The following is a 19892-nucleotide window of genomic DNA, read 5'->3' on the forward strand; positions in this document are numbered from 1 at the left end:
CAAAAAACATCTTGGTTCAGCTTTGATTTGGTCAAATGTTTGATTCACATGTCCCGTGTCCTGGTGAAGACAAAATCCATGTATCCTAAAATAGAATTGCCCTGTATCCTAAGGTAGAATTGAGGCTTCTTCCTCATCTGGGATCTGAAACTTACTGAAAAAGACAGACCCTATCACACTGACCATCTGCTGATTCATGAAAAATGTTGCCTCTCTGGCTTTATCTTTCTACCAACATAAAATCTATTCAGGTGGAATGACACAGAAGGTATTAACTGTGCTGGCTGCCTTTATGTCCATTAGTAGGAGGGAAGGAGAAATGCTATAAAACGTACAGGGCAGAAAGAGTGCTCCTGTGACTCCACGAAACCTGTTGGGATCTGAGGGCGGCTCTATAAATACTTTACATTGCTATTCACAGTTGAGTTCTCAGCTGAGAGCACAGAGGACTGGAGGTGTCAGGAGACGGGACACACACGACGAGAAAGAGCAGCATCCACTTAAGCATCTGCTCAGGGACTCTGTGCTCAGGGTCAGATGGGACAAATCCACTATTTGTGACTTTCTTTGCATGACCCTGGTGTGTCCTTGTCAATGTTGGAAACGGTTCCTTCCAGCATGTCTTCCCAGAGGGCACGAAATCAGCACTGATAACAGATAACCAACCCTGCATCCTGCCAGTGACAACCAAAGGGTTTAGTGCGTACTGCTGGGAGGACGGAGAGGTCATGGTCAGGAGAGATCTAGAGACTCCCAGTGGAACAGCAGCATTATGTACATGCTTCACCTGGGCTGTTCTATCTGCTGTAGGCAGCCTTACCAGAGGCAGTGAGTGTATAATGCTCTTGCCTGAAATAAATGGGCCCAGATAAGAGACAGCAAAGCCTGGAACTTGTGCAAGGGCTCGACTTCACTATTGTGCTATAACAGCACAGCTGCATCCACGTCTGGGGAAGACGCCCTATGTCGATGGGAAAGCGCTCCCCTGTTGACGTAATTACTCCACTTTAACGGAAGGTGGCAGCTATGTCGGTGGGAGAATGTCTTTTGCCAACATGGCAGAGTGTAGACAGCACATTAAGTAGATGTAACTTATGTCACTCAGGGAGGTGGGGTGTTTTCCTACCCAGAGTGACATAAGTTACATTGTCTGAAGCAGCCATGTGGACAAGCCCTAGCTAGCCATATCCCTATGCAGCTTTTGGCATCCTAAGGTCATGTCTACACTAACTACCACCAATAATCTAATCCTTGTGACTCCAGCTGTGCAAGAGCATAGCTGAAGTCAACGTACTTACTGCAGCATCTTGTGTGCGGTAATGTCAGTGGGGGCTGCTCTCCCATCAATGCCAGCTACACCAGGGTGAGAAGCGTACTGGCATCGCTGGGAAAGTGCTCCAAGTTCAGTTTATCATGTCTAAGCAGACATGAGAGATCGATGGCCAGTGGATCGATTGTTGCCGCGTCGAACCCTGGCATAGGGAGACAAGCTCAGAGGAAGAACATTAAGGAAGCTATGCTCATCCAATGGAGAGTCACCCACCCCGGACTGATGCCTCCTCCTTCTCAACACAAAAATTACCTCCCATATAGCAGCCGTCTGCGTTCTGTACAGATGTGCCACTCACAGCACAGATCTAACACTGGGCTCTACACTTCAAGTAAAGGAGATCCTGCATTTGCCATTAGCACTCGCTGGATTGATCTCTAGTAACTACAGGGCAAGAAGCATTCCAGCAGCTAGATTTTCCACATGGATTGGACTCCCCTGTCTTTCCCAGATAAGCTATCCCCCGGAACATAGACACTGGTCTGCATTTCTTAGACACCTTCTCAGTCAGTCTTGGAAGAAAGCAGGACATAATTTTGTTCACTGGTCTTCACTTTTAAATCATAAGGGTAACATTTTCAGTGGTCTTGCTTGGCTGACCGCATACGATTATAAGAGCATCAGAGCTATGTGCACAAATCTCACAATTAAAAGCACAATAGTCCATTCCATGACAATAACAATTGTGTGTGGGGGTGGATTGTGCACAAAATGGAAGTGATCACAAACTTTCTAGGCATAATTTAAGAGGTTGACACAAAAAATAGAGCCTCAAAAATTGGCCTGGTTTCTTTTATACAGAAGCACAGCCAAATTCCTCTTATAACTCTGAGCCAGAGTTTTGCTGAAACAGCCATCCTGGTGAGTTAGAGATCCTCCATCGGGGACAAACTGACCTCAGTGCAGTGGAGTAATGTGTGAAGTATTTCATCATTATGTCATCAAGTCAGCTAGTTGCGTTTGTAGATTCCTTGCAGGGTGGTATCCGAGCTGTGCACAAAATCAATCACACCATGTATTTGATTCTGACCAGAAGCTGTGCACCTAATTTGTTTTGTGTATTACTTTCAGCATCTTCAGTAAAACATCTGGCGACAGCCCTATTTTCAGCAGTAGGGTAGGCAAACTAGAAGGAGTCCAAATAGCATATCCAGAGTGACTTGGCAAGCCAGTAGTTCAACCAGAGCTAGGTCTCAAGATCTTCCTGTGGACTCCCAGTCACTTGGGCTGACCACAGGAACAAAGGCACTAGGTTCACATGTTGCTGAAAACAAATGACTCTCCATAGGACAGGTTCAACAGTGTGGCTTCCAAACACCAGCAGTTGAATGCAGCATTGAGTTTGCAAATGTCACCATGCGCTACAGCATACGGGCGGTGTTTTGGGGCACAAAAGAAGGAATATTTACTAGTCTTCTGGTGATTATCATTAGACACAGGAGCAAACCATGCTGAACCTAAAATCTAGATCCAAACACTGCTCTTCGGCCTCATTTGGAGCTCTCATGCCAACCCCTGAGCTACTCTCTCAGGCCAGGTCTACACTAGACCTGGCACTTGGCTTATGGTATACAACTCAAGCTATGCAGAATATGTAGCTGGAGTCCACATACTTTTAACGTGAGCTTGGTGGTGTCCTCAAAGCGGGAGGCTGACAGGAGCATTTCCTCCCATTGGCTTCCCTTATTCCCTGCAAAAGGAGGAGTACTGATGCTGGTGGGGGCACCCTCTGAGTTTGATTTAGCGAGTCTTAACTAGACTCGCTAAATCGAGCTCCAGAAAATTGATTGTGGCCACGGCGATCTTCCTTTCAGTGTAGACAAGGCCTCAGTTCAGGACTTTCATGTGGCTGTGGCTTTCATGTCTTCATAAAGCTCAGATGAGAAAAATGGAGGGCTCCGCTAACCACAAACAACATTGGTTTGGCTGAGTTTCACTAGACACGGTTGGGTCTTGACGTTTAGCACCTCTAAGAGTACGCCCCACACGGCAGGTGGGAGCGTGCCTCCCAGCTTGGCTAGACAGACATGCACTAGCATGCTACAAATAGTGGTCTGGGCCGTGACCCAGGCTAGCCACTGAAGTATGGACCCAGGGGGCCTTGCTGCTGTCAGGGCTGCAAAGCCCACATTGGTATTTTTAGTGCACCACTCAAGCAGAGCTGAGCGGGTCTATCTACACACATTGGGAGACACACTGACAGCTGCAGTATAGTCACTTGCAAGGTGCATGGTTCTGTTACAAGACCCATTAGGCAAGACGATGCACACACCAAGTTAATGCACACGGCTCATGCTACCCAACACAGCAACAGGTCAGAATTACTTCCCGCTGAGCAGGCCCCACTGATTCGTACCTGTAACTCCAGAGTTTATTTTCCCGTCTCTCCCTTTACATTGCCCACCCTGCTCTTGTTGACCCAGCACAAGACACACAACACTAACACCAGGCATTCCCTGCCCACAACAAAAGGAGCACAACATTACTGTTGCTGGGAGCACAAATATTCAACAGAGCCAGAACCGTGGAGTTCTCATGCCTCAAAGCTCTCTGATACAAAATACAATCCCATCACAAAAGACAACACAAGGAAGACAGCTGTACAAAGCAGTGCGTGCGCGCACACGCATGCACACACACACGCACACACATACACACACACAAATAGTCATTATTTCATAATGCAGCTCCAGGGAGGGAGAGAGGAAGACTGAGAAACAGAGCGATGTGTAGTAGATGTCAGAGCTAGGTGGAGTCCATGGTACCACAAGAAGCCCAAAACTAGAGGGAGAAAAATTGTTCTCCTTGACTTCTGATGACAGGACAAGAAGCAATGGGCTTAAATTTGCAGCAAGGGAGGTTTAGTTTGGACATTAGGAAAAAGTTTCTAACTGTCAGGATGGTTAAACACTGGAATAAATTGCCTAGGGAGGTTGTGGAATCTCCATCACTGGAGACATTTAAGAGTAAGTTAGACAGACATCTACCAGGTGGTGCTTGGTCCTGCCGTGAGGGCAGGGGACTGGACTTGATGACCTCTCCAGGTCCCTTCCAATTCTAGTGTTCTAGGATTCTATGAAATGTGGCTGTAAAACTTGCAACTACCAAAACTGAGGCTGCTTTTGGAAAAACAGGCCTTAAATCAGATTGACATCAACATCAGTTCATTGACATCAATACAGTTTATGTGGCTTTTCACTGTGGCAATGGAGAACAAAAACAGGAAATGCAAAACAGCAAATAGGGGACCACTACTGGCCTTCATAAAATAAGTATTAACTGCACTTTGGGATTTCCCTCATGTATAACATACCCTTGTGATATGAAAATCCACATTTAAGTAGCAACTGGGATAATATTTATTCATAATAAATCTTTTACGTGTATCACATATATATCCTTTAACTTGGCAGGCCCCAAAAGGTTAGACCCACTGAACAAATTATTCAGACAGTTCACTCAGCTCTAGCTGAGATTCAAAGGGAAAAGCAACATCTACTGAATTGCCAATAACGCTCATAAACCTTGTGGAAGTTAAATTGCCCCTTCAATAGCTAGCATAGTCTGTCAGGTGAAGTCAAGAACAGTCACTTGGGTTTAACATGTCTTCATTAGTAGCTAGTGACCATAGCAGCTTCAACAACGAGTGGATTGAGGTAAGAAAGGGTTGGAGAGGAATAAAAAGGGGTGAAGAAGAGGAAAAGTTGTGAGATGGAAACAAAAAAAAGCAATGGGAAAAGGGTAGAAGAGAAGGGGAGTTTTCTGGTTAAATGTCCTATGAATTTGAAGATGCTCATAACTTGAGCTAAGAAAACCAAACTCATTTAGCAATCTCCTCTTCTCCTTCCTTATATTGCCACTTAGGTGTACTGTTTCCCGACAGCTGTGCAAACCACCGGTTAGAATGTTGATGAAGACGCATAGACATAGCCCACAGACAGTTGAGTGGGGAGGTTGATTTTGGAGCTTTTCTTTTAAAAAACCAAAACCAAAACCCCTGGGTTTTGGTTACATTACAAGCTTAGCACGTTATGGTCCCAGACGAAGGAGGAGTGACATAACATGGTTTCAGATTCACATGCACTTCATACCTGGAAGCACCATACGTTTGCGCTTGCGAGCTTTTCAAGTGTTTTCACCCAAGAAAACAAAAGGGATAAGAGAAAGAAAAACAGCAAAAGGGGTGGAAGGAGGGAGAAAAGAAAAAGAAGAAATAAAATTAGCATGTGAGCTACCTGTATTTCAATGAACAGGTGTACTGTGACCCAGGCTTACCGGTGGCTGGCCAATCTGAATGTTTTGGCTTTCTGAACCACAGTAGGACAACAAATTGCTGCACATCCATATCACCTTTCATAATGACTAGTGGAGGGTTTCTTCAAAAAGCAAAGGAGGGCAAAAAAAGACTAAGGCAGGACTGGCAGAGAAAAATCGATGTAAGAGTTGTAATTCCAGCTATGACAATTGCATTGCTGGAGTCAACGTATCTTATGTCGATTTTCTGAGGCCACAGCGAGAGGTCAATGGGAGAAACGCTTCTGTCGACTTCGTAAGGAATACATACCAAATGCCTACACATGCTGACTTGCCATTTGGGGGCGTTCATCCCATCTGGCTCCAAACTAGGTGACTTAGGCCATATTAAACATGTTGGAAAGACATGGTTTTGGTTTTACCCTTTGGGTGACAGTCACTGTACCGGACTACAGTACTATAATCAGCTTTTATACAGGTGGAGTTCGGTGGGAAAGGGAAGTGATAATGGCTGCCATTTGTGAGGGTCAGTAAATCCACATATTCCAAGGTCCCCACCCCTTGTGACCTCCAACTCTACCCTCTGGGCCAGCGTGTGCAGGACGAGTGGGGAAACCTCCTCTGAGAACCAGAGGTTATGCTGTTGTCTGGTCCCTCACACAGTGCCTCATTGCCTTAATCAGTCCCCTCTCCTGACACCCGCCCCCACTCACCATGACTGACGCTCATCCTTAATGGGTTTTGATTTAAAATGGCTCTGCTCTCTCATAGGCTAAATGGCAATTCAGTGCATCCCAAAGGTCTTTCTTTCACTGACCCGATTAGCTTTCCACCAGAATCTTAGCTTTTGGGCTGCACGAGGCAACCATTTGAACATTCGCTTCAGCGAATAGTCATTGACTAGGGTTTCACTGTACGCTGATCGGCTTATTCTTTCAAGCCTGATCCATCGCCCACTGAAATCAATAGCGGTGCATCCCTGGACCACAATGGACTTGGGATCAGATCCAATGCTCTCGCCCTTGCTGATAATCATTTAACCTCAATTAAAGGCAAGGAGAAGGGAGGACCAATAGCATGAGGGAGACTCCATGAATGAGCGTGAGGCTTTCGGGAAACTGGTTTTTAAAATAAAATGCTCAAGTGGGTTCATAAATGTCTTCAGCTAAATGAAACAAGCACAGGGAAGAAATCCAATACAACACTTGCTGTTCATTACAGTAATGTGACTTCCAGTGGACTTTTAAAATGGACTAACACATTGGCTGCAGGGTCGCTGATAGGCCCACCCGCCCTAGGAAACGTATCTGGATTATCGGCTTTGATTCCAACATGCACCGGGTAAGAAGAGAAACCGGGTTGATTTCTAAGAGACACCTCTTCTGTCTGACAGGTCCTCCCAGGTCACAGACCGACAGTGCCAATTCTGGACTAGGACATTCTCACATGGGACAAACAGGAAATCCCGGAGCCGTCTCAGTGCCCGGTGCAGACTGACAAGACAAGGGCTGGCACCATCATTCCATTCCCACTGTGGAGATACTGGGCCGGGCACGCTAAGCTGTGGGTGCGTAACTTGACACTCGTTTCTATTTTTAGCACCAAGGGAACTCCGCACGCCCCCACTTCTTGGCACTGCCATAACGTGGAGTATGCCGGCGGGGAAGCACAATCTGTTTCACCAGAGGATGGAGAGGGACTGCGGGAAAAGCACCCTACTGTTGCGAGTTCCAGCTCATCAGAGCCGGTTGCCTCACCCTGGTGACCTCCTAGGGTTTTCCTTGGGAATTCCAGCAAGTCCCACCTGGAAGGGAGTTCCACTCCGCTAGCCTCACTCTGCCTCGAATTACTGACGTGTCCCATGCTGCCTTCATGTCAGCAAGCGGTCATTCCATTTAAACAATGCTAGACCGACATGGATACCGTTAAAAGGCGGCAGCTGCTGTCCCACCACGCAAGTCCCGTTTATTTCTCCCTGCTCTTCGGTCATTCCCACTTGTGCGGAGCCACTCCGGGTGGGAGGGAGGGGCCATTTCCCGCTGTGGGGCGAGGGAGATCTAGCCCGGGCACTGCCTACCAGTGGGGTGAGAATTGAGGATTCGTGTGTCCGCTCGCTCGAGGCTGCAGCGAGGCTGGCGAGTCGGGGCCACAAGCCTTTTAAACAGCCACAGTGACCGCGGACAGCATCCAGGCACACGGTAGCAGCAGGGCTGGGAGCTGCAAGTGCTGTGGGCTGTACGGGAGGTGACAGTGTGCGGGGATTGTGAAGGGAGGGATGGGGCCTGTTTGGAGGGTGCGTGAGGGGAAGGCTAGGCGGGGACAGGCTGGTGGGTGAGGGGAGGATGGGTGTGTGGATTAGAGAAGAGGGCTGGATGAGGAGCGGCCGGGGGGCTGAGTGGAGACAGATGGAGTTGCCTCGATCCTGAGGGGATAGGTGGGAGCTGGCTGGGACAGAATGGTGCCCTTTGAGCCCGTCACCTTCAGTCCTTGCCAATTGCCCCTCCTCCCCGGATTCAGCATGGGGAGCAGAGGGGATGTCTGGAGAATAGACCCCACAACAGCTTCCAACTGCCGGGCAAAGCACACACAGCCCTGCTGGACGTGCGCGAGGAGCCAGTGGGGCTGAGTCACCGCACAAGATGCTGGGCTCTTGGCAGCCCAGGGTTGCTCCCCTCTCCCCAACCCTGTAAGAGCTGCCGGGGCAGTTCAGGCTGCAGAAAGAGCTATTACAGAGCCCAGCCATTTCTCCTAGGGGTCTGAAACTGGGAAAGCTGAGACGTCAAACTTATCCGCAGGCGTCTGATAGGCTGAGCTACGCCTCAGGTCTTCCATAAGCGCTGTACCCCCTGGCAGAAGAGCTACGGAAGATGCCTGGGCATGCAAGCTGGTTGTTAGGGGACACACTTTTCTGCTGCCCTCTCCTAGTCGGAGATGCCAGAGATCTCACTGGGGCAGTAGCAGGCCTGCCTACTGACATCCTTCGCTGTCACTCTGACAGACACGGTTCTCCAAGGCCGCAGAGACAAGTGTGGGTTTCGGGCTCGGAGCACCGTCTCCCTGGGGCAGTCCCCCTCAGGAAGCATCGGCTTGCGGAGAAGGCGTCCATGAAGAGTCTTTCCTGCCACAACCGCCTGACTGTGGGTTTCCCTCCTCCGGCAGGCATTCGCCCGGCCTCAGGAGTTGAGGGGACAGAGCCGGGAAGGCTTGGACTCCCCAGACGGAGAGATGCGTGCGGTTTAATTTCTGACTCGTAAGAGAACTATTACGCTAAATACCAACTTGGTTGCCCTGGGGCCTCGTCTTCTCTACACCCCACTAGCCCCGGTGGACTCAGAGGAGGAGGCAGACCACGTGGAAGATAATCAGCCCTCGAGGCAGCAGTGACCAAAGTGCTGCACCATGGGAGAATGGCAGGAGCCACCAAGGGTGAGAGCAGAAGTCTGCTGAAAGGCAGAAGAACCATTAAAACAGGGCTGGGCAAAATGCGGCCCAAATAACAATTTGATCCAGCACCTGGACTGCATCTGGCCGCTTACTATTTATGGCCTGCTGCCCATGCCACTGAATTTCCAGGAGGTGGCTCAGGCAGCAGGATCCTATTTAAATGGCTCACGGTTGCAGTGCTACCCCGGCAGGGTCAGAGCCGTGAGACTTTTAAACAGTCACTGCAACCCGGGGCAGCAGCCAGGCAATACGATAGCGGCAGGGCCAGGAGCTTCGAGTCCTTTGCTGCTTTTTCAATGCAAAGCATCCTGGCTAGGTAATACTGGGGAGGCTAGCTCCTAGCCCCACCTCTTCCAGCCACGGCCCCGCCCCTTCCAGGTGACCCCGGAGCTGGCCTGTGACCACGTAGCAAAACTCATGAATTTTGCAAAAATGATTGCCCACCCCTGCATTAGAATCTGTACAACGACACAATGCAACTCAGCACTCAGATCTGCATGGCAGGGCAACAGACGCGTTTACCTTCTTGCCAAGGCTGCTCTGGAGGAGGTCTTCACACACTGCTGTAGCAACTGTCACAACACAATGCAACTACCAACGGATGCCGAGAAACAAAGGTGAAAACAACAACGCACACAAAAGAAAAGACAATTAATACCATGGACATGAAAATAAAGCAAAAAATACAACACAAAAAAAAAAGAAACTTAAAATTACACCTGCCCTTGCAAGGTTTTGAAATTAAATTAAGAAAAAATAGTTTTCAATTAACATAACATACGAATGGGCTGGATGGAGTCATGGGCACCACGAAGCAGGAACCTGTAAGGAGGAGTTGAAAGCATGTACCTGTACATGGGAACGGTGACTGTCCGTTCATAGTACTGCCAGGTAGAGTGCAGGTCCGTCCGAGAGAGGCTGGTGGCGTAGAATCTCCAAGCAGCCTGTGGAGAAGGCAACTGTACATGTGAGTGAAAAACAACGAACCTACAACCATTCTTCCCACCCCAACCCTCAATCCACAGCAAGAGAAGCACGATCAGCAGATTCGTCACAGGCCCAAAGCGCTAGCCAGCGGCTGATGCTAGAATTCTCCTCTGGGCTCAGACCAAGGTTTTAAAAAGAGATGACCAGACCTCTTTGCGATTGGATATGAACAGTAATGACTGGTGCTGCCAATCGGTGAACAGTTAAAAATGGCAAATGCATCCCTGGTGCATGGCACCCACCTCTGAAAATGCTGCCCTCGCTTTTTGGCCGGTTACATTTAACACAAAACGGACAAGTCTTAAAAGGTGATGGTGAGAGGCCCTGGTGCCCACAAAGGGGAGCCGTGGGTGTCCCGCACCTCTGAAAATGTGACTTTCCAGCCTCTCAGAGAATGGCATCATGATAGTCAATATCCAGTCAGCTGAGAGGCACATCAAAGTTTTCAAGTTAAAGGAGCACAAGGTGCACCAGCTGTTTAGCCACGTAGCTGAAAGCTTCTCTGCTGCCTAAATCCAAGGATTCAGTCTGTCCACAGATCCACTCTTATGCCTGGTCTACACTAGACCAGCTTACGGTATGCAAAACACGTAGGTGGATTCGGCTTACCTCAAGCTGAGCCATGGCAGCATCTACACTGCAGGAGGTCAACGGGAGCACAAACTCCCGTCAGCTTCCCTTATTTCTCGCAGAATGAGGTGTACCGGACGCTTGCAGGGGCTGCCCTCAGTGTTCGATTGTGGGGTCTACACTAGACCTACAAAATCGAATGCTGGAAGATCAACCTCTGGAGGGTCGATCTTTCCTGTAGTGCAAACATGCTTTTTGGGACTCATGCTGATCTGAAATTGGCGCGTCTGCATCTCCATCGACTCCAACAGCGCTGCTACAGCTGCTACACCTGATTTACGTGACTCTGAGGTCTGAATCAGATCCTCAGATTTGAACCAGTGTTTCTCGCTGGGTTCCTACTCTGCTGGGTTTTATTTATAAAGAACAGGGTCTCTCAGGATGCGTCTACACTGCACCGTTATTTCAAGATAACTAGCATTATTCCGAAATAAGAATGTGAGCATCTACACAGCCATTCCGTTATTTCGAAATAATTTCGAACTAACAGATGGCTTATTCCGAAATCTGTAAACCTCATTCTACGAGGAATAACGCCTATTCCGAAAAAGCTATTTCGAAACAAGGCATGTGTAGACTCTCCACTGCTTCTATTTCGAAATATCCCCTGTCCAGGGCCATTCTAAGTGATTCCTCGTGGGGTTCTAAATGGAGATAGCACGTCTACATTAGTGAAGCCTACCTCAGACTGATTTTGAGGCCTCCCAGCAGTGCAGACATGCTATTTCGGAATAACTATTCCGGAATAGCTTATTTTGAAATAAACATGCAGGCTGTGTCTACACTGGCATGAATTTCCGGAAATGCTTAAAATGGAATACTATTCCGTTTTCAGTTTTTCCGGAAAAGGAGCGTCTACATTGGCAGGCTGCTTTTCCGGAAAAGCCCTTTTTCCGGAAAAGCATCTGTGGCCAATGTAGACGCGCTTTTCCGGAAAAGAGCCCCGATCGCCATTTTCGTGATCGGGGCTTTTTTCCGGAAAAGACTACTGGGCTGTCTAAACTGGCCCTTTTCCGGAACAGTGTTCCGGAATAAAAACTTATGCCCGAGCGGGAGCAGAATCGTTTTTCCGGAATAACGGCTGATTTTGTACAGTAGAGCATCGTTGCTTTTCTGGAAATTCAAGGGCCAGTGTAGACAGCTCGCAGCTTATTCCGGAAAAGCGGATGATTTTCCGGAATAAGTGGCCCAGTGTAGACACAGCCGCAGTGTAGACATCCTCAGCCTGGAAGACCCCGGAGATGGCTTTGCTGCTCCACGAGCAGACTATTATTTAGACGGCACTAGTGCCTTATGCACAGACATCTGCTTCTATGAAAAAAATACTCCCAATTGCAGCATCATATTCATATACATTTTCTTTCTGCATAAAAGCAATTGGGGGGAAACAGGATGAATTAATTAATGTGCCTGCATTATGTATTAACTAAATCTGCTTGGATTTTGTGTCTTTTCTCCCCTTCTCCCTCCCACCCCCCCGTCTGGCTGACAGCATCTGCTGTCATCCTGCAAATGATTTCCTGGCATTTATTTTCAGGGCTGCTGTCTAGCACCTTTTGAGCTGCCTCAAAATGCCACCTTCCTTTCTCCTCCTCCGGAGAGTCTCAAAGAACACGGAATCGGAAACAATTAATCTGAGAGGGTTTATTATAAAGGTCCCTCGCCTGTCAGCCAGATGCTGATTCCTTGAGTTCATTTCCGACTGATAACGTTCTTAAAAAGTGTCACTTGCGCTATTTCGTACCTTAGTGGTACTCTTAGGTGTAAGGATAAAGGGTACGTCTGCACTTAAACACTTTGCTGCAAATAAACACCCTGCAGCAGCAACACTCAAGAGCGTGGATTAACTGATTTTGGCTCAGAACAGAGCTAAAAAGAGCAGTGTAGCTTTTTGGGCTCAGGATTGCTGGGTTTCATAGCCCAGACTCCAGCCCGGAACATTTACACTGCTGTTTTTAGCCCTGACCACCCAGAGCTCCTTCAGTTGACGCAAACCCTGAGATTCACTCCCATGAGACTTTTTTTTGCCATGACGGACACTTGCGTTCCTTCTTAGGAGGCTGGTTAGAATGAGAGTTAGGGTCTGATCCACAGTACAAGGAAGTCAACGGAAAGACATCCATTGACTTGCTTGGGAATTAGACAAGGCCCTCAGGTCAGGTCTACACTAGACCTGGAAGGTCGACTTCAGGCACGCAGCTCCAGCGACATATTCTATGTCGTTGGAGCCAGTTTACCTCAAGCTGGGCGTGGCGATGTCCCCACAGATGCTGGCCGGAACTGCCCTCAGCGTTCAATTTACAGGTCTATACTAGACCTGCTAAATCGAACACCAGAAGATTGACCTCTGGAGTACAGACGTGGCCCTAATGAAGAAGACCTATAATGAGAGGAAGGTGCCATTGAAACTCTTTACTTTGCCCTGGCCTGGCTTTCAAACACTCCCCTGAGAAACCGCATCCCTTCCTGGAGGAGGCAAAGTGGGTTTTTTACACTGGTCATTCAGCACTGAAGACACAGGACCAGACCATCAGCTGATCTGACGGGGGGTGGAGAGGAGGTGGCTTTCATGCACCTTTTTGTTCCCCAATTCTGGACTGGCTGGGGGCCAAAAATGGTCCCACAGGGACCACTGCAATGGGTGAAGATTACGCCACGCTCCGGTCACTTCATCCCAGTCATGGCACGGCCCCTCCCTGCCCCCAGCGTGCAGGTCGTGTGGAACCTCGTTGGCAGCTGGACTCGTCAGCTGTCCAATTAGAGGCTCTGGCTGAGGCAGCGGAAAGCAACCAGAGCAGGAACTGAAGATCTGGCCAGTCAAGCCAACTGTGGGATAGGCCAGATGGGGACTGAGTGTGGTAACCACAGCTTAGCCCAGAGCAAACTCATATTCACTTCCTGCCAAACCCTTGGCATGATTTCCAGGCTCCAGGAGGGCAGGGAAAGAGCGAGGTGGAGAGAACAACACAGCACTTCCCTGCACTATGCCTTGCCTGGCCACACAGAAAGTCTCCCACTTCCACAAGCATAACAAGATCTCCCTTATTTAAAGGCAAAGAGTTAATCAGAAGCAATTCTTCTGGAACCCTCCAGACAGACACGACTCCTTGGTATCAGTATATCTGTAGCCAGGAATTGTTTCCAATGTGTAAGTGTAACACCCTCAAACACCCAGCTACCCTGGACCGTCATCGCTGGGCAGGAACGTCTGTCAAGACAGAGCAGCTGCGAACATCACGGGAGATCACACAGCGAATCTCTGTCGTCAGGATCCGTGCTAACCTGAATCAAGCCAGCTGCAGGGTTTCGCCTCTTCTCAAAGTGCTTCTGCCGATGCTGTTCTTGAACCTTCAGCGCGAAGCCAGAACCCAAAATGCCCTGGAAGAAAGAACAAGACCATCTGGAGTCATCTATGCATTAGCCTTGTTCTAAAAGGTTGTGTTTGTAATAGCCCTACCCTGATAGCTCGCTGTTAGAATCATAGAACACTAAAACTGAAAGGGACCTCAAGAGATCAAGTCCAGACCCCTGCCCTCACGGCAGGACCAAGCACCATCTAAATCATCCCTGATAGATGTCTATCCAACCTGCTCTTAAGTATCTCCAGTGACGGAGATTCCACAACCTCCCTAGGCAATTCATTCCAGTGTCTGACCACCCTGACAGTTAGTTTTTCCTAATGTTCAACCTAAACCTCCCTTGCTGCATTGTAAGCCCATTGCTTCTTGTTCTATCCTCAGAAACCAACAAGAACAATTTTTGTCCCTCCTCCTGGTAACACCGTTTTAGATACTTGAAAACTGCTATTATGTCCCCTCTCAGTCTTCTCCTTTCCACACCAAGCAAACCCAATTCTTTCAGTCTCCCCTCCTAGGTCATGTTCTCTAGACCTTTACTCATTTTTGTTGCTCTTCTCAGGCCTTTCTCCAATTTCTCCACATCTTTCTTGAAAGATGCCCAGAACTAGACGTAAGACTCCAATTTTGGAGCCTAATCGACACAGAGTAGAGATTTGTTCTCTTCTCGTTTTCTGTCTCATCAAGAGCATCTTGTACTTCCCCTATCCCTAAGCTAATAAGTTCTACCCGCTATCAGATGCTATGACTGAGTGATATGGAGTCTGGGGGTAAATGTTTTACTTCTCTCAAGTGCTGCAATGAAAGGTTGCAGTTCTGTCAATTATCCCCACCAAGAAAAAAAAAGCAGTGTTCTGAAATCAACTCCTTACCCTTTGCAACACTGACTGTGGTAGCTTAAGCCAATCATCGCCTTGGCCCAGAAAAGGCAAACAGCACTCGCACTGTGTTGTGACCATTTAGCAGACCAAAATCAAGGCCAAAAGTTTCAGTTATCTACATTTTTTTTATTTCTTTTGCAGCGCACAATACAGAATGTTTATCCTGTCCTCTAACTCCCACCGTGAGCCTTATCCATTCATATCTACAGAAGCCGGTCAGTAAGAAGAGCGGCGTCTCTCTGGTGTTGCTCCTCTATGTTGAGACAAAGAACTTGTGGGGAGCCAGAATGCAGCAATGCGCCGGAGTAGTATGAAACATATTACACTATTGTGGCTTAGCTATTTTTCTGTGATTGTTTCTAGTCTACAGAGACGTAAGCCTGAATGGACTGCAGGATTATATGGTTGTTTTCACGTTCCCTGAAATGCCACGTTTGGTGGCAGGAAATAAACAAAAAAAGACCAAGACCAAGCTTTCAAAAGCACTTTGCCCCTACAACTAGGACCCAGAGAGCTTGGAGTATTTTAATAAAGCCTTGAAGTTAGCAGGAGCTCAGAACTTTTGGAAAATCTGGCCCTGACCGAGGGTCAGAATGGGAGATGAAGTTATTGGAAACTCTGGCTCCAGTTACAGTGAACGCTAATCTCAAGGGCTTCAGTGCAACTAATTATGAAAGCTCTCCCCTATGGGCAAGGGTTCTTCCTTTGAACCCTTCCTCTCTCATAAACAAAGATTAATTCAAAACTCCTTTCATGCATCAGCCTTGGAACAGATCCTTTGCTGGTGTAAACCAATGGAGCGACACTGATTTATGTCCGCTCAGAATCCGGCTCTATGGATCTTATCCATGCAAAAGATGGAGCAGTTCTAATCTTTTAGTGCTCACTTCCATCCATGGGCATGTCAGGCATCCTGCCGCTCTTTGGGTTAAATCAGTGTTGCCAGCTCTCATGACTTTACTAGGGAGGTAATATCCCGGTGAATCAGTTCACCGGTTATACCCTCGGTTTAACCAGTTAACCGAGATTCCAGGGGGGAATGCTCCAGCCTGGTTGGAGCAGCCCCCAGCTGGTGGAGCTGCCAGCTCCTGCTCCGCCCCTCCATGCACAGTGCTGCCGCTTCTACCCCTCCCCCATGCATGGGACAGTCAGGTCCCAGCCCCCCCTGGGGCTGGAGCAGCAGGCCACAGGCAGGGGTCTGCTCCAAGCACCTGTTCTCAGGTACCCACTAAGCATCATCTGTTCACATCCCTGGACTTTACCACAAGTCTCACAACATTTGATGTTTTTCTTATAACTCCCGTTCCTGGATTCATGTGATGATGTGAGGCTCAATTCTTCTTGGGGGGGGGGGGGGGGGCGAAGTTTGTAGCTTTCATGGTTGCAAAGGAAAACTCAACGGTGCAAACATTGCACATTAGAAAACCAGAAAGGAAAGCAAAATGGATCCCACAATATATCTTTTCAATCTCATGACTGCATCGAGTGGCTGCAGGGGGCCTGACTCATCAGTTTTGAACACGGGGTGCTGGCAATACTGGGATTTGGCCATTGAGCTGAAATCCTTTCCCTGCAATAAGGAATTGAATGTCTGCAAGGTCAGCAACATCCTCAAAAAAAAAAAAATCTGGAGAGAGCCGTACAGGCGAGACGGCAGCCCCGGTGCACGTAATCAGGACTGTCTAGAGAAAAGATTGTGTTCTGCTTTTACAGTTAAGTCTGGGCGCTTACTCACAGCAGGAAGGGCAAAAAAGGAGACCCCGATGAGAGTGAAAGTTGCCGCCAGGAGACGTCCATTCCAGGTCTGCGGATACTTGTCCCCATAGCCGATGGTGGTGAGTGTAATCTGAGGAAAGAAAGAATCAAAGCTGGTTCACTCCAGGGCTTATACTGGAAAGTGAAACAACAGCTGAACGCAATTCTCTCTTCAGCACAATCTCTCCTTCCCCGGTTATTCCTAGTCCAGCTCCCAGGATGCTACCTTTCCATAGGATACGTCTCTATCTTAGTGATCACTAGAAGATTTACCCAGCGACGCTCCTTCACTCGAATAAGATTTGTTTTTCTTCATTTAAATCATTGCTCTGGGGTAGGGCTGGGAAAGAGAGGGTCAGTTTGCAGGATGCCCCAGGGAAAGAAGAAAACCACAGCCCTCTCTCACCGCAGCAGCTTGGGGCCAAGAGAGAAACGCCTCTCTGTGGCTGCTGCAGTTGGCGCAGCCAGTGAAGGGGTGCATGTCTCCCGCCTGGGGGACAGAAAGACCCACAAACAGATATGCAAACAGACAAACTCTCTGAAATATATATTAGATAGCTGCCCCTTTCTCAATCCTTGCCTCTTGTTGACCAAATGGGGTTATAGCTGTCCCGGTCCACATCTGTGGCCCCTTGCTGCCCCCCTGTGGTCATTCTATAGTATGACTGTTCCTTCTACCAGCTCCCTCCCTTTCCATTTTATGAGAAACAATCAAATTCCAGGCACATCCCATTGTCCTGGCACAACCAAACCTGGATCTTGCTTTAAGTTATAAAAGGAAGCTGCATATCAAATTTGGTAGCTCTTACCATTTAGGAGCAGTTCTTGAACAAACAGACTCACAGACGGACAGACACACATTTCTAAAATATATAGTAACATAAATTAGGGCTATTCCTATAGCTGTACGTATGTTCAGTCGTGTTGGAACCTAGCAGAGACATTTATACAAGGTCTTTTATGTTCTCTATAGCAACCGAGCCACATTGCTGAATACTTAGCTCACTGATGGCACAGGGCAGTGCAAAGTTCCTCCGACTGCTTTGTCTGTGCAGTAGCACCATGGAAACTGGTTTAGAAGAACTGAAAAACTGGTTGGAAGAATTGGGCCTGTTTAGTCTAGAGAACAGAAGGTTCAGTCGAGACACGACAACCGTCTTCCAACATGTAAAATAGACAGAAAACAATTGTTCTCCATGTCCGAGCAGGACAAGAAGTAATCAGCTTTGCAACATGGAAGATATAGATTAGTTATTAGAAATTTATAACTAAGGAGATAGTTAAGCTCTGGACTGGTTATTATCCAATTATGGACTCCCCATCTCTGGAGGTGTTTTAAGAACTGTGATAGGGTCAGGCCAGGGAGCTGCTGCAGAGAAGGGAAAAGGCAGCCCAAAAGGGAAAAAAACCCGTGAGAAGAAGCAGCGAACTGCAGCCCAATTAGATGTAGCTGGGAGGGAGCTGGCTCAGGCAAATTGGGGCCAGCTGACTTCTCGGCTGTCTGAGGGCCTTTAAAAGCCTCAGCAGTTGGAGGCTGGAGGGGAGAGTGAGAGGACGAAAGGAAGGTGGTAGAGAGACAGAGAGGGAGAAATTGGAGAGAACAATTTTGACCAGCATTAGGTAAAGGTAGCTAGGGAGGGAGCCTGTGGGCACCTGGCCGGGCTCCCTACCCAGTGGTGGCAAGGGCCCTCTTCCCCAAGCCACCACTGGGTAGGCCTCCTCCCCTCAGCCCCCGAGTTTGGGGTTTTGCAGTGGGTCTCAATGGCTGAGGCTTTTAAAGGCCCTCAGACAGACAGCAGAGAAGTCAGCTGGCATCTAATTAGGCTGCAGTTCTCTGCTTCTTCTCACAGGGTTTTTTCCCTTTTGGGCTGCCTTTTCCCCTCTCTGTAGCAGCTCCCTGGCCTGACCCTGTCACAAACAGGTTAGACAAATATCTGTCATGGGAGACCTAGATATACTCAACCCTGCCTCGGTCATCTAGGTATCCCTAATCCCACGGCCTCTCAAGGTTCCCTTCCAGCCCTGCATTTCTACATTCACTCACAGCAGTGTCACAAATTCTTGGTGCTTATGTCTACACATCCACCCTTAGCACAATGGCTGCCGCACGCAAACAGCCAGCTACCATCAACAACTTGCGGTCACAGATCCTCTGCCCAACAGGGGGAAATGGCATCTTGCCGAGGCAATTTCAGAGGTCTTTTGGCCATCTGTCTTGGCACTGGGAGCATCACCTGCCTCAGGCCCTCCCCTAGATCAGTGGATGTTTCATCAGGAACCTCCATATACAACTATCCCCGTGTCACGGTGGGGAAATCTGATGCTCAGAAGGGCAGGTTTCATCCTTCCCAGGCAGCAGCTTGATCCTCCCCTACTTTGGGGCTGCCCTAGTGCCATGAATAGGGCACACATCCACAGACATGGGTCTCCCCAGCCATGCCTCCTTCCACCACACTCTGACTCTTCACTCTCTGGACCACACCGAGTCTGTCCCAGAGCCCTTGTGATCGGAGGGAGAGAATCCACAGAACGGTGCAAAGTTTACATCAACTCTAGCGCCCCTTTGGACCAGCTTAGCTTGCCTACGTTTACACAGGGAGTCTGTGACACTGAAACCAGAGCCTTGGATTCTCAGTCCAGTGTGATAACCACTAGGCCATCCTCCTTACATGCTGCGAAGAAGGGTACAAGCTGCTACTGCAGCCCCTCACAACAGGCAGCTTCTCTCATTCGATGGCTGAATACACATCACTGCTTTGGCTTATGCAGGTTAATCCAAAGCGCCTGTGTAGGAGACAAAATGGCTCCTTCTGGACGGAGAACAATAACACAGTATTCCCCAAACCCACATGAAGCATTTCCGCCGAGGCCCTTTCAAATGAGGCAAGGATATTTCCATGCAGAAAGGTTTGAAACTGTTTATTCCTAACCCTTTCCAGCAGTGCCTATTAAATGGTTTCCCTTCCAATTTTAGAAGAGCACAGTACCCTGAAAGTACAAATTACTGCTGCATAAAATAGCCTGATTCACGAATTTCTCGTCCCACTCTTACTACACTATTCCAAGCAGGGGGCGGGGTCGTGTGCCATGGGAGATTTGCAAAGATACCCAGGAGCACTCGAATGCCGGAGGAGAGACAGGTACAGTCTTGCCCCACAGATCTGGCTGGCAAAGGACGGGGAAACAGGCTGGTGGCATCCAGCTATGGAAAAATCCACCCTGGATAGGGTCACAGAAGGTTGCAACCCTGGCAGT

At 48.5% G+C, this 19892-nt stretch overlaps 1 protein-coding gene across 1 annotated transcript in view; it reads right to left on the reverse strand.

The window, feature by feature from the left end:
- KCNQ2 (potassium voltage-gated channel subfamily Q member 2) overlaps positions 1-19892 on the reverse strand; it is a 165742-nt gene that overhangs the window by 49138 nt on the left and 96712 nt on the right. The window contains exons 6-8 of the mRNA XM_075901038.2: positions 16618-16728; positions 13928-14023; positions 9878-9972 (exon numbers count right to left, since the gene is read on the reverse strand). Of these exons, the coding sequence (XP_075757153.1) occupies positions 9878-9972; positions 13928-14023; positions 16618-16728 (302 nt within the window). The remainder of the gene's footprint in view (positions 1-9877; positions 9973-13927; positions 14024-16617; positions 16729-19892) is intronic.

This window comes from Pelodiscus sinensis, chromosome 17 (genome assembly GCF_052426305.1).
Source record: "Pelodiscus sinensis isolate ZL-2025 chromosome 17, ASM5242630v1, whole genome shotgun sequence".
Taxonomy (NCBI): Eukaryota; Metazoa; Chordata; order Testudines; family Trionychidae; genus Pelodiscus; species Pelodiscus sinensis.